Genomic DNA, 15,308 nt, shown 5'->3' with positions numbered 1-15,308 from the left:
TTTCCTGCCATCTTTAGTCTGGTAGGTGTTACATATATATATATATATATATATATATATATATATATATATATATATATATATATATATATATATATATATATATATATATATATATATATATTTGGTGGCATCTCTGGATGCCATTTCGTTCTTATTTAATTAAATATTTGGAAAACATCAGAAAAGGATGTCTTTTGTAAGGAGTTTTGTAGGATCAGTATTGGAGGACTATGGAACAATAGGCATACTAATATACTTTGGTGGAGCCAGTCATTCTTCAGAGCAATTTGAAATTATCCTAAAAAAGGAAAGTAACTAAAGTACCTGTATACTTTGGCTCAGATGGTGCTACTAGGCATATTCTCTAAGGAGGTCAAAGAGAAAAAGGTATAATTTACACCAAAATATTCAATAGCAACACCTTTTGTGGTAGTAAAGAACCAGAAACAAAGTCAATGATCATCAATTACCAAATGAATTGCGATTATATTAGGAAATTACTCTATTTTTTAAAAGAGAAGCATGGAAGGACATGAATCGAGGCAGACTGATTAGCAGAAGGAGAAAAGACTGCATAACGATTGTGACAATGTAAATGAAAACAACAACAAAGCTCAAAAAACGAAAAAGGAAACTAGATGGTATGTAATTATAATGATCAAGCTTGGTAACAGAGAAGAATTGAAATAAAAAATGCATTTCCTCCTTTCTTTGCCAAAGTAGAATTTTATGGGTTTGGACTATTTTCAGTATTGATAGATTTACCTAGTTTTGTTAAGTGGCTTTTTAATGAGCAGTAATAACAATAGAACAATTCCTAAATCTTAGAGCATTATATAAATACTGTGATTATCTTGTCTTATTCTCACAACACCACTGGAGGTAGGTGCTATTTTTTAAGTTGAAGGAACCCCAGAGTCATAAAGTTAGTGAATGTCTGAGGCTAAATTTGAACTCAGCTCTTCCTGATTCTAGGTCTAGTGATCTATCCATTGTGTCACCTACTTGGTTTTTTCTCCTCTTAAAATATTTGTTTTTGTGTGTAGTTTGAGGGAAGTGAGTTTTTGTGTGTAGTTTGTGTGAGAAGAGGGAAGGAGAGAGAAATTCAGATGATGGAAATGCAAATATTAGTAAAAAAAAATTAGATGGAAAAGCAAGGTCTTTAGTATAGTCTCACATTTTTGAGGGAATGAAATACTGACGGTGATAGAAGGGTGGATCATTATAATAATAGATTTTTTAAAGTCTAAAAATGTAGTTTTAAACTTTTGTTTTTCTGTACCTCTATTTCCAAATACTTAAAACTGCACTGACTTTTGGAATTCCTTGTATATCTCTTCCTTCCTTCTCTTTCCAGTGAACCTTCCCTTGTAACAAAGAATAAAAACGAATGTAAGTAAGGATAAGGCATTTCCAACAAACTTGATGTGCACCTATTTGCATGTCACTGCAGTCATGATGCCCTTATTCTGAAAAGAAGGAGGAAGGTTTCTTTTCTTTTTCTAGTGTTGAGCATGGAAGTTGTAATCGTAGGATTCAGCTTCAGGAGGACGCTTTGTTGTTGTATCATTTATTTGATGTTTATGTACATTGTTTTGCTTATCCTGCTTATTTCACTTTTCATCAGTTCATATTAGTAATTTTCCTGTAGTTCTCTCCATTCTTCTTATTTCCTTTTTAAATTATGAGCTTAATATTTCACTATACATAGAACAAAACAGAATTTTATATGAAAGTAAAATGACGAAAAAGTCCGTGTGAATAGTTCCTGTATTCTTCATGTTCATTATTTTTTATTGAACAGTAGTACCCTATTGTATGTATTTTGTTTAACTATTCCATTATTGATGGGCATCTGTGATTTCTGCTTTTTTTCTGATTTAAAAAAGTGCTTGTCTAAGGTTTTTTGTTTTTTTTTTAATTCACATGGGACCTTTATCATTTTAGTGAGATCATTTTAATTACTTAGCATTATTCCAAATTGCTTTCCAGGATGTTTTGACTAATTCACAGTTATATTAACAATATATTATTATTCTTACCTTTATATATTGCCTCCAGTATCGCCTCTTCTCATCTTTTGTCTTCTTTGCCAATTTGATGAGGATGAAGTGAAATTTCTGTCTGATTTACAAGCATTGTTTAATTGGTTGCTAATAGTTTTTGAAAGAAGAACTATTTTTTAACATATCCTTTAACAATTTATCATGGCTCTTGGTCTTAGAGAATTGTCTTAGTTCCCAGTATGCCTCTTGGATATCAGTCCTCAGCAGAAATATTTGGTGCAAAGATTTTCCTGTTTGAAAGCTAAATGAAGGCTTCATTGATTTTTTTTAATATAAAAGCATATTTGCATAATCAATTACCTAGTATATCTTTTGTGATTTCCATCTTGTTTGATTAAGAATTCACCCCTCAACTATGCCTGAAAAGGTATTTAATCAAATTTTCTTTAAATTAAAGAAAATGGCCTTTAATATTCAGGTCTCATAATCATTTCATGCTAATCATGATAGATGATGTAAGATGTTAGTATATGTTGGTCTAAACTTAATTTCTACTAGTGGAAGTTTATAGATATTTTGTTATCACTTAAATATAAGCATTAATTTGACCCAAATATTTCAGCAACATAATTTATCAAACATTAGAATGATAAAGGAATGAAAGAACTGTAATAATTGAAAAAAGTAATGATTGGAAGTCAAAATACTGTTGCCTTGTATCCTTAAGCAAGTAATTTCATTTAACTTCTTTTCGTGCTCAATTTCTTTCCTTATAAAAAGGAGATTCAACTAAGTTGCCACTACCTAAAATCTCTTCCAAGTTCCTACAGAGGGGGAAATAGATACTTTAAAAAGAAATTTATAAAGAGTTAGTGATATAAGATACTTTTTTGCATCACTTAATGATTTAGATTTTTGTTATCCTTATGACATCAGATTTGGCTCTGTGGTGTCTCCAGTTCTTTCCTTGCTTCTTCCCCATCACTCTATTTATTTTGCAGATATCTGTTGTTTGCTTTTCTGTGAATCTGTTATATACCTTCAATATAAGGTAAACTCTTTGAAATCAGAGACTCTCAATTTTGTATTTGTGTTCCCTATTATGTTGCCTTATAAAAGTTTACTTACTAAATGTTTCTGATTTTTTATTTGAATTGCAAAGAAATAGAATTTTTGTGTCATATGTAGTTTCTTGTCATCTTCATCAGCAATGAAATTTATTTTATTTTATCAAAAAACAAAAAAAAATCTTCTTTCTAGAGTAGAAATTAGAAAGCAGCTTCTTAGACTGCAAGTAAAAGTTTTAAAAAGGTAAAAAGCTTTGTTATTTTTAATCGTAGCTGGAAAAAAGTTTTGTGCATAGTAAAACCTCTTCTTTTGCTTGAGTAGATAAATATATTCTTATTGTCTATAAGTTAACTTATTCTTAAATTCATTTTCCCTTCAAAACGTACTTTGTTTCTTTAACTATGTGGAACGTTAATGACAGAATAATAAAAAGACATGAACTCTTAACAGATAACCTTCTAGTGGTATCTATTCCAATTTGTGTATGAAATGCTGTGTTAAACTTCTCCAAATGTGTATGATGCTATTGCTGTTTGCCTTCGTGGGGATTGTGTTAAAGGTTTTTACCTTCTGTCATGGGTAGACTTGTTCAGTAAGTCAGTATTGTGGTTGGCCTTGGAGTGGGAAACCTGCAACCTCAAGGCCACATGTGGTCTTCTAGGGCCTCAAGTGTGACCCTTGGACTGAATCCAAACCCCCTGCTTTGGGCAACTAAAAAAAACTGATAAAATGATTTGGAAGAATATAAGGTTTGCTGGTTATAAGATTTACTCAGTGGATTTTTGTGAAATAATAGAAATAATTCTCTAAATATTACAGAGAAATAGATCAATTATCATTGATTATGTGTGTATAGCTTTCCTATGGGGTCTTTAATGAAGATGCCATTTGAGGAAGAAGTCACAATTAAGTTAAGGAAAGATCATTTTAGTTTATATATTCCCTTAAAAGAGTGTACAGAAAACTATGGACTGGGTGGTATCGCCACCTAGTGTTGGCAGATGGCAAAACTGAGGAGTTTGTTTTCCTCCTGAAGATTTTTGTGATAGTTTTTTAATACTTAAGGATAAAAGAAAGTTAATGCTAGTGTGTGGAGAATACAAGACTAAAGTAGACATTTATATGCCAATTTATATACATCATTTTTTTGCCTTTCTCTTTTTGTCTCAGTTAAAGGTATAAATTTTAGTCTGACCAGCAGGAGAAGTTGTTGAAACCAGATTACCTTGGATGTGATATACCCATATTTTATATTTCCAACTGTGATGTTCTCATACTCACACATTAAATTTTAATTCTCTCTTTTTTATATTAGTGTTGAAGAGTACTATGCTAAATTATTTTTTCTTAACTTTTCTTAAAGTTAAGCATTCTAGTTGATAATTATGGAAAGTTATGTTTTATTGTTAGAATAACCCAGGCAAAATTACATGTGTAAGTACCAACAATTATGAGAGGAGGATATAAAAAAAGTATTTACTATGTTGAATACTTAAAATAGATAAGAAATTATAATCTTAAGCACTATTATTCAAATGTGCTGTGACCTAGAGAACATGCTGCCTTGACGACCCCAGTCAAGTATTGCCTTCGTCTTTTGAGATGACCAAGAACTTTTTGATTTGAGAACTTAAAAAAAGTATATGAGTATAAAAATACATAATATTCTCTATTGTTTTCATTTCGCCAACAGAATGTGAAAACCTTTGCATCTTCAGATAGTCTAGCCAAGGTCCAAGAAGTAGCAAGCTGGCTTTTGGAAATGAATCAAGAACTGCTGTCTGTGGGCAGCAAGAGGAGACGAACTGGAGGCTCTCTAAGAGGTAATCCTTCCTCAAGCCAGGCAGATGAGGATCAGATGAATCGAGTTGTAGAGGAGGAACAGCACCACCAACATGTACGACAAGAAGAAGAGCACATTGCAAGGAATGGGGAAGTCATTGGTGCAGAACCCAGGCATGGAGACCAAAGTGATTCCCAGCAAGAACAATTAGAAGAAAATAATAATCGATTTATTTCAGTAGATGAAGAGTCCACAGGGATCCACGAAGAACAGGAAGATGACGAGGAACACGCCGGTGAACAAGAGGAAGAGGAGGAAGAGGAGGAGGAAATGGACCAGGAGAGTGATGATTTCGATCAATCTGATGACAGTAGCAGAGAAGATGAACACACAAACAGTAACAGTGTCACAAACTCTAACAGTATCATGGACTTGCCCATTCACCAACTTTCCTCCTCTTTCTATACAAAGACATCAAAAGTAAGTACATCATTTTTCAATCTATGCTTTTGGTAACTGAAAGGAAGACCCATCTTGTGCTGTCATGGCTTATAACATATAGCATCTGAAATTTTACTAATTAGTTTCAACCAGAGAACTAAAACACAAGGGTATCTGTGTATTTGTCTACCACATTAATTGCCATTTGCTAAATTATGAAATTAAAAATTGACATTCATACAAGGTATGCAAAATTTCAGAGCCTAATAGTGGTAGTTCAGCAGTCATCTTACAGATAAATGTGATTTGACTGATTCCTTTGAAAACTGAGAATTTGGATAATTCTTCCTTTGCTTCTTAATATGCTATAAACTACTTTTCAGTTTGTGACTTCAAAAAGTTTCCGCTCAGATGCCTGCTACTATAAATCATTTTGTTTGATATGTGTAGTGATAATATTAATTTAGGTCAACTGTAATATTTGTAAGTAAATTATTTAGAATTTCTTTTTTCCCTTTAGAGTACCATGTACATAGCAGATATTGTATATAAAAGTCATATTTTTTTGGTTTGATTTATAAATTGCTATAGTTAGGCTGAAATTTTCTTGCTTTTTAAGGTGATTAGGACATAATTCTCTGTTTGAAAATGATACTCAGTACATAAGTAAATAAGCTATTACTTCAAATAGAATCTGTCTAAAATAGCATCATGAAATGAGAATTTTTACAAGTATTTGAAATATCAGTTACTGATATATTGTTTGCTCTCTACAGTATTGTTTCCCTTTTTGTACAATATAGAGTTCTTTAGTATTTTTGTTTTAACTATTTAAAGTTTTTAGTACAACACTTAAGCACTCTCCTTCCCATTAATCGTATTGGCATGGTCTTTAAAAAGTGTCTGTTTCCATATCTGTTACTACAAAGCTATTTTGTTTGACCTCTAGCAGTGGATGAAGCATAGATCCAATAGGGGATTGGGATCAGGTACGTTTTCTAACTTACAGAAAACTCCTGCCACCAGTTCATTCTCTAATGGTAGCAGTGCTGTCCCTGATTTTGACTCTCTTACAACTTGTCGGGGCAGCTAGGCATTCTGTTAGAGCAGCATGTGCTTTATCTTACTTTGTCTAGTGGCCATATTAACCAGGACTTTAATGACTAGTCCTCTAGTGGTTTGGGAAGAATGGTCTTGTGGGTCAGATAAACACCTCTTACTAACAACCACCACTTTTCCCATTCTAGTGATGAAAGGAATAGAGGACAATTGAGAGATTGTATGAAAAGAGGAGGACATGGAGAATTTGCAAGAAAAGTGGAATGGGCAGTGTATACTTAACTGTCTTTGAGCTGTCTTATTCCCCACCCCTGAAAAAGCCTGCCTTCAAAGTTTCCTGAATCTTGTATCACATAGAACTCTTACATTAAGCAAGAGTGTGGAAATGAAAGTAGACAGGCAAGTGTACTTGGTTAATCCTCATAACACTTCCTATATACTCTGTTAGCTTCACCAATTCACAGTCACAGAGTTAGGAACTTGGGGGCTAGAAATTGGCTTTATTGATTGGCATGTGAGTGAAATCACTGTTGACTCTCATTCTATATAATTTAAATTATATTCTTTGTGTATTGGTAATGTCAAACAATACAGGAAACTCAATTAGGCCATTAGTATTTTGGATAGTACTTAGAATTCTATTTAAAGAATCTTAGGAGAAAAAAAGTGATCAACTCTTTGTAGAATAATAGAGGTGTAGCTACCTTATTTAGATATCATAGGAAATGAAAGGAAGTTAATGTTTTCAGATTGAATAGAGAAAAGAGATCTTATAGATTTGCCTTTGCCTTGTTTTCTCCAAATTTTTTTTTAAACATGTATATGCATACATATGAGTATCCAGTTGGATTTTTCTCTTTTGGAGTTTAGGTGAGAGTAATGGATGTTTGAGATAGGTAAGAACAACTGAATTATTATTTGCTAAACTAAAATGGTCAACCAGAGTTTTGTTTCACTCTGTCCCATACACATACACTATTTAAATCAATTATGATGAATTGAACTGCAGATAGGCACAATAATACTGTTATTTCAGTATAATCTTGAATGAGATTTCCTCTAACATTGGGAATTTGTCCTTCAGAAGGTAAATTCTTCAGTTAGGAACTGTTAATTTCATCTCTGTCTTCCTGGAACCTAGCACATACCTTGCTCATAGCAGATGCTTAGAAAATTTGAACTTTTAGATGTCGTCTATGATTTTATTAGTAAAGGAAAATCACTTAACTAATGTAGATTGGCTTCTCTTCTTCCATTTACAAGGTTAAGGAGGTTTCTTCTCAGGTATTTGAACTGAATTTAGCCCTGTATGCTTTGAAGTTTTTTATAAACAAAAACGTTTCTAAAAAGTATTTTTAATTTCCTACCTTTAAAATATATTCATGTGTAATTTCACATTTTTCCAGTGACTAAAGGATTATGTATAAACATAAATTGTGTTAATACTTATAACAATAACAAATAGCATTTATATGGTTCTTTAAGATCTGTGCAGTGCTTTACAAATACTATTTTATCTGATCCTCACAACAACCCTTGGAAATAGGTCATGTTACTCCATTTTGGATTTTACATTGGGAAACTGAAGCAGACAGAAATTAAGTGACTTCAACTAATAAGTGTCTGAGACTGGATTTGTACTCAGGTCTTCCTGACTTTAGACCCAGTGATCCATTTTTTGTGCCTCCAAAGAAAATTAATAATAAAATGTTATGGAAGGTTTGGAGAGGAAAATCATGTTCCAGAGATATCAGGGAAATCTGGAGGAAATGGCAGATAGACTGAGCCTGGAAGGATGGGCCAGACTGGAAAGTGGTTACACTAGCAAGAAGGAATTTCAAGGGCAAAGGCATGAAAGAGGAGAATCAGAAGGCAGTAGGAGATATGGCAAGTAATGCCATTTAGCTAAAGTTCTTTTCTTGCTCATTTCCTCAGCCTACTTCTTGACTTTAGATTTGATTTGGCCTGGGCTCTGCTACACTTCTGGAGTGAAGGTCTAGGCTGATTCCCTTGCTGGTTTCTTGGTGTATTGAGTGTTGTGTTACTCCAGAATCTCAAGAACAGGCTGGGGACTTGCAAGCTTTCACTGCTCATGAAGAAATCCGATCCAGGGCAAAGTCTGTTTGCTTTTCTCCTGGTCTGAGCTCTGCAGGTACCTAGCCTGGATTGGGATCTGAGCAAGGGTACATTACTGCTGGACTCCATCTGCAGTAGCCAACTGGAAAGCTCTCTTGGTTTAGAAAGTTAGAATTGTAGGCAGCACTTTGTTCTGGGTTTTCTGCCTTGGTTATTCCTCTGCAGACTAGATTAGATACTGGGAAAGAGACCCTGCTCAGATCTTGGAATCTGAGCCTTACCATTGTTGCCCCTGACTTCCAAACTTCCTTTTTTCTTGGTATATCACCCAGAAGCTCCTTCTCTGGGAAAGAAAATGTGTACACTCCAAGAGCACTCTGCTCTGTGCTCTGGATTTGTGAACTGGGACTAGGTAATGGGCACCAAAGCTGCAAGTTTGAATCTGTCCCTGTTAACAGTGCCCCATGTGACACCCCAAAGGAGATCAGACTTCCTTTTGTGTTGGTGTGCAGCCTTTCCCTGTGCATCACATGCTCCTGCTCTAATGCTGTCTTCAGGCTCTGCAGACCTCTCTGTCTCCCTGTGCTGACCTGGATCAGACAAAGGACTCACAGACTTTTTCTAGATTTCTCCGTCAGTATTCTTTTTGGTACATTTTATACATGGAAGAGGTGTTGCCAGGAGTTCAGCTGCCTTGATTCTTTTTGCTCTGGTATCTTGGCTTCAAACTCTCCTCCCACCCTATTTCCTTGTCAGGTTTACAAAATATCTTTGAAGGCAGCTTCAAAAGATATGTTTTGGAAATAGATGGAGCAGTCACATCATGGCACAAGGCTGAGGCTTGACAAGGTTACTGCTTTGATTGGCAGTGAAATCACTGGATGTGTAAATTTTTATGCTCATTTAAACATCTTTCTCATTGCCTTTTAATCACATCTCTTATTTTCAGTGGTCATTTCCTATTTTATTTTGACAGATAAAGAGGCTAATTTGGAAGTAAAATTGGGAAATTGAAGTCCAAACCATTGTCAACTCTTCTTTAACATTTAAGAAATGACGTGATGAAGTCTAGGCTTATCATAAAGTCATTGTCCACCCTAAACTTTAATAACTTCTTCCACTTAAAATACAAACAAATGATTAGTGCCATTAAAGACAGGTGGAATGTTCTTATGGCTGGGATGGACTTCACTTTGTTACTTCGTACTGTCTTCTCCTTTACAGTTGCTAGTTTTCATTTTTCACATAGAGTTTGATAAGAATACATTTTCCTATAATTGTTCAATGTAGTTTTGAACTTAAATTTGTCACTAAATTTTCAGTCGATGTGAACTTTATGGCATTCTTATAAGTAGTTTTCAGACTTTGTTCTCAGAACTGCTTTATACTTTCAGAAACTTTTAAGGACCTTCCCCTACCCAGAGCTATTGTTTTTATGTGGGTTTTATTTATCAGTATTTACTGTACTAGAAATAAAAGTCTTGGTATTATTATGAAAGTAATTCTGACCTTTGAAAGACTCTTGGGGGCCCCCAGACAACACTTGAATATTTCACTACTATAAAAAATGCAACCCCTATTAAACTATGAAGTCCCTTAAGACAGAAAATATGTTTTTCTATCTTTTTTCTTCTTTCTTCAAAGTCTAACATGGTTTTCTTCATACGTTGACCAAAACAATGCTGTATAAATTGTGAATCAGGAACCTTTCTGACAATTGCTAGACTTGAGAATAACATCTTGAGGATGATTGTCCAGCCCAGAAAAAGGCTTAGGTAAATCTGTCTTCATTCTTTCAGAATAAATAAACCAATTAAAAGTTGTGGATATGTTTTAACTTTTTTCAGTATTTTATTTTTCCTTGAGGATGACTAAATATTTTTGTTTTTATTTAACAGCTCATAATGAAAAGATTTTAAAAATTATTTATTATTCCAAAGTAAAAGAAAATGCAGCGATTTAAAATGTGAATTTTAGAGAACTTTTTTAGAATAATAGTTAGCAATATGTGTGTTTTTAAAGTTGGCAACACTAGTTGGAAGCATTTGTTCATTTTCTTATCAACTCTTTTATCATGGTAATTAACATCATAAATCAAAGATACATATTAACCTTTTTTCTTCTAATTGTATGTTGTAATAGAAATACTTTATTCTATTTAATTTCCACTGTTGGTCACAGTGGAAAAGTTGGTGATAAGAAGACAGGAACCAAGAAAGGACAGGTAGACTTTTTAAAAATCCAAAGATAGTTGCTATCTTCTTGATAATACATGCATGTAGACATATATGTGTGTATATATACATATATACATGCACATATATACATGCATACATATATTTTTTATCTGTTATCAAGGCTCATACTACAAAGTGAAAGGGTGATAAGATGTAAGGTATGAATATGGATATGAGATCAATATACAGAAATAAAAGAATATGACAGAAGCAGTTTATTGTATTAAAGGGTTTACAAATGTTTTTCAATAGAGGACCATATTAGAACAGTCCAATCCCAAAATACTATCTAAGGTTCAAATTAGATTTAGAAATGGAAAGGCCCATAAAAGTCTGGTTAACTAACTAAGGTTAATTAACCATATGCCATGTATTACTCCTGCTGCCCAAGAATGTCTCAGATAAGCTCAAGGACTGGTCATACAAGGGAAGAAACTCATCACAGCCATGTAGTACTTCAGCCTACTATTTCATTCACTCAGTAAACTTTGATCACCTACTAAGTGCAGTGTTCTACTACTAGTAAAGATTAGATTGCCACTTGCCAGATATATTGTAGAAGGAATTCTTGTTCAGGTACCAGCCAGGCTAGATTTTCTGAATTTCTTTCAGCTTAGAAATTCTGTGAATTCAGTGAAGCATCTCACTCACTTTTTTGTTTTGTTTACATTGTTTATATTTACTTTGTTTTACACTGTTTTACTTATACTGTATGTATTAAATAAGTATTTGTTAAATAGTTTTTAAAAATAATAATTGTTATGATAATGGACAAAACACTGTGGTGGAGTAATGCCAGTAATTATTTAGTGACCCTATTTTTAGCATGTTCAATACATATTGTAAGTTAGAAAACTAAACTTTTTAAATTGTGCTTGTCAAAGCCAAGCTCCAAGCCTTCAGTATGCTCTTGGAGAATCTACAAAAAGTATATGAGTGAAAATGACTTGGAACTAAAAGTTGAGGTGTGTGCATGTGGGGTGGGAGGATGTTGACTTGTCACTGAGACTCTCCTTTAGTTATGGAATTGGCCTTTATACTTTTACTCTTATCAAGGAAAATATATATGTGACCTCTTATTTCCTGAAATGTCTTGCTATTGTGGGTGCATGGGATGGTAGAAAATAGATTAAAAACAAACAAACCAGGAATGAATTATAACGTAGTAGAAAGAACATTTGACTAGGAATTGGGAATTGTGTTCCTGTCACTAACTTACTCTTTAACATTACATAATTAATTTTTTTATTTCTCTTGTTTCTGCATCTGTAGAATGATATCGAAGATCCCTTTCTTCAGTGTTTTATGGAACATAGGTTCATAGGTCTAGAGCTGGAAGCAATTAAATCACAAATTATCTTTTTCATTGTTAAACACTAGAGGGCATAAATATGCACCATATTATTTTTAGTGTTCCAAGTTATCGAATGCATTTGATAAATGCTCTTTTCCTTTTCTCATTTTCTGGTGTTCTGTTGTAATTTTTTTGGAGTTTTAACATAACACTTCTAAAGCAGATGTTGGAATAGTGCATAATACTGCATTTGGTCCTGCATTTTGATGAGGAACTAAAGAAACTCCTGTGCTTAGCTTTACTTTGCTTTGATAAAACAAATACTGATTAAAAGAAACTTTGGAACATGCTTATGTATTGGGTCTAACTGTTTTTGGCCTTAGGAATATGAAGCCCACTGAAAAAGTCCCATCCAAAGCAGGTTAAGAGTCTGCCACCATCCATTACTGTGGGCTGTTCTTGGTACATTGGTGTTGTACATCCTGCATCAGTGGGTGGTTCAAAATGGTTTCTTCCGGGTAAGGTTGTCTTCCTTAACTAATTTTTTCTTCTCATATCCCTGATACATCTGGTAATTGGTTCTCTTAGTTGTTTTGTGGGTAAGTCCATATTCCTGGGATTGGATGAGGTGAAATATAGTAAGTTATAGTTTTATTTATTTGCAGTATATTCTGTTCTTTTATGGTACTATAACATAAATGTTGATGAATTATTCAAGTACAATGTATCATTTTAAAAATTATTATTATATTTTATCTTTTTTGCACTTCTTGATTTCATAGAAGGGAGGTTAAATACTGAGCTTATGGACTATTTAAACAGATGCCTGTAATTTGAAAGTCCCTTTGTTTCTTTTGTCTATTCAAGTTGAAATGGCATAGAAAACCGTACACTTGCCCTAGGCTTTAACCTTTTTTATGTCATAGACCCTTTTCAAAGTCTGATGAAGCCTATGAACCCTCTCTGAATAATGTTTTTAAATACATAATATAAAATATGTAGAATTACAAAGGAAAGTATTGAATTATAATCATAAAATGGGTTTTTAAAAGTTCATAGCCCACAAATTTAAGAACCTCTGGTTCAATTGAAGATTTAAATTTTACTTTTGTCTTTGAAAAAACAAAATTTGATTTCTTAGAGAAAATGTTTTAAATGATAAACGTTCTTAGAGAAAAGTCATTCTCTGGCAAAATTTTCTTAGGACAAATTCTTCAGTCTCTACAGGACTTTTTAAAAAATGTTTATTTATTTATTTTTAGTTTTCACATTCATTTCCATAAAATTTTGAGTTCCAAATTTTCTCCCCATCTCTCCCCTCCCGCCACCCCAAAACACCTTGCATTCTGATGCAATCTGCCCTTCTGTCACACCTCTCCCTTCCCTTTCCCCCCATCTTCTCTCTTTTCTTGTAGGGCAAGATACATTTCTATATCCCATTACCTGTATTTTTCATTTCCCAGTTGCATGCAAGAACAATTCTCAACATTCATTCCTGAAACTTTGAGTTCCAACTTTTCTCCCTTCCTCCCTCCCCACCCATCCCCACTGAGAAGGCAAGCAATTCAACATAGGCTGTATATGTGTAGCTTTGCAAAAGACTTCCATAATAGTCATGTTATTTGAGACTAACTATATTTCCCTCCATCCTATCCTGCATCCCATGTATTCTATTTGCTCTTTTGACCTTGTCCCTCCCCCCAAAATGTTTACTTCTAATTACTCCCTCCTCCTATTTGCCCTCCCTTCTGTCATCCCCCCACCCCACTTATCCCCTTCTCCCCTACTTTCCTGTAGTGTAGGATAGATTTTCATACCAAATTGAGCATGTTATTCCCTCCTTAAACCAAATCTGATGACAGTAAGCTTCACTTTTTCCCCTCTCACCTCCCCACTTTACTCCTCCATTGAAAAAGCTTTTTTTTGCCTCTTTTATGAGAGATAGTTTGCCCCATTCCATTTCTCCCTTTCTCCTCCCAATACATTCCTCTTTCTCACCCCTTAATTTTATTTTTTTAGATATCATCCCTTCCTATTTAACTCACCCTGTTTCCTCTGTCTATATGTATATAATCCCTCCAACTACTCAAATACTGAGAAAAGTCTCAAGAGTTACAAATATTATCTTTCCATGTAGGCATGTAAACAGTTCACCTTTAGTAAGTCCCCTATCATTTCTCTTTCCTGTTTATCTTTTCATGTTTCTCTTGACTGTTGTGTTTGAGAATCAGATTTTCTATTCAGTTCTGATCTTTTTATCAAGAATGCTTGAAAGCCCTCTGTTTCATTGAATGACCATTTTTCTCCTTAAATACTCAGTTTTGTAGGGTAGGTTATTCTTGGTTTTAATCCTAGTTCCTTTGACTTTTGGAATATCATATTCCAAGCCCTTCGATCCCTCAGTGTAGAAGCTGCTAGATTTTGTGTTATCCTGATTGTATTTCCACAGTACTCGAAGTGCTTCTTTCTGGCTCCTTGCAATATTTTCTTCTTGACCTGGGAACTCTGGAATTTGGCTACAATATTCCTAGGAGTTTTTTTTTTCCAGATCTCTTTCAGAAGGTGATCAGCGGATTCTTTCAATATTTATTTTGTCCTCTGGTTCTAGAATATCAGGGCAATTATCCTTCATAATTTCATGAAAGATGATGTCTAGGCTCTTTTTTTCATCAGGACTTTCAGGTAGTTTCATAATTTTTAAATTGTCTTTCCTGGATCTGTTCTCCAGGTCAGTTATTTTTCTAGTGAGATATTTCACATTGTCTTCTATTTTTTCATTCTTTTGGTTTTGTTTTGTGATTTCTTGGTTTCTCATAAAGTCATTAGCTTCCATCTCCTCCATTCTAATTTTTGAAGAACTATTTTCTTCAGTGAGCTTTTGAACCTCCTTTTCCATTTGGCATTTTTAAACCATTCTTCTCCTCATTGTCTTTTTGGACCTCTTTTGCCATTTGATTAGTCTATTTTTAAAGGTATTATTTTCTTCAGCATTTTGGGGGCCTTTTTTTAGCAAGCTATTGAACTGCTTTTCGTGATTTTCTTGCATGCTCTCATTTCTCAAATTTTCCTCCACCTCTCTTACTTGATTTTCAAAATCCTGTTTGAGCACTTCCATGGCCTGAGACCATTGCATATTTATTTTGGAGGTGTTGGATGCACAAGCCTTGACTTTTATGTCTTCCTCTAATGGTATGCATTGTTCTTCCTCATCTGAAAGGATGGAAGAAAATGCCTGTTCACCAAAAAAGTAACCTTCTCTAGTCTTATTTTTTTTTGCTTTTTTGGGTATTTTCACAGCCAGTTACTGGACTTTTGAGTCCTTTGTCAAGAGTAGGCTGTAC

The 15,308-nt window shown here is 33.9% G+C and overlaps 1 protein-coding gene across 3 annotated transcripts in view; it reads left to right on the top strand.

Moving 5' to 3' along the window:
* The window catches only part of FBXW7 (F-box and WD repeat domain containing 7), a 289,833-nt gene that overhangs the window by 178,035 nt on the left and 96,490 nt on the right, over positions 1-15,308 (top strand). For all 3 annotated transcript variants that reach the window (XM_072621264.1, XM_072621261.1, XM_072621262.1), the window contains one exon: positions 4,771-5,340. In XM_072621264.1, the coding sequence (XP_072477365.1) occupies positions 4,840-5,340 (501 nt within the window). In that variant the 5' untranslated portion in view covers positions 4,771-4,839. The remainder of the gene's footprint in view (positions 1-4,770; positions 5,341-15,308) is intronic.

This window comes from Notamacropus eugenii, chromosome 6 (genome assembly GCF_028372415.1).
Source record: "Notamacropus eugenii isolate mMacEug1 chromosome 6, mMacEug1.pri_v2, whole genome shotgun sequence".
Taxonomy (NCBI): Eukaryota; Metazoa; Chordata; class Mammalia; order Diprotodontia; family Macropodidae; genus Notamacropus; species Notamacropus eugenii.
Note: the sequence above shows the minus strand (reverse complement) of the source record. Positions and strands in the feature narration are given on the sequence as shown.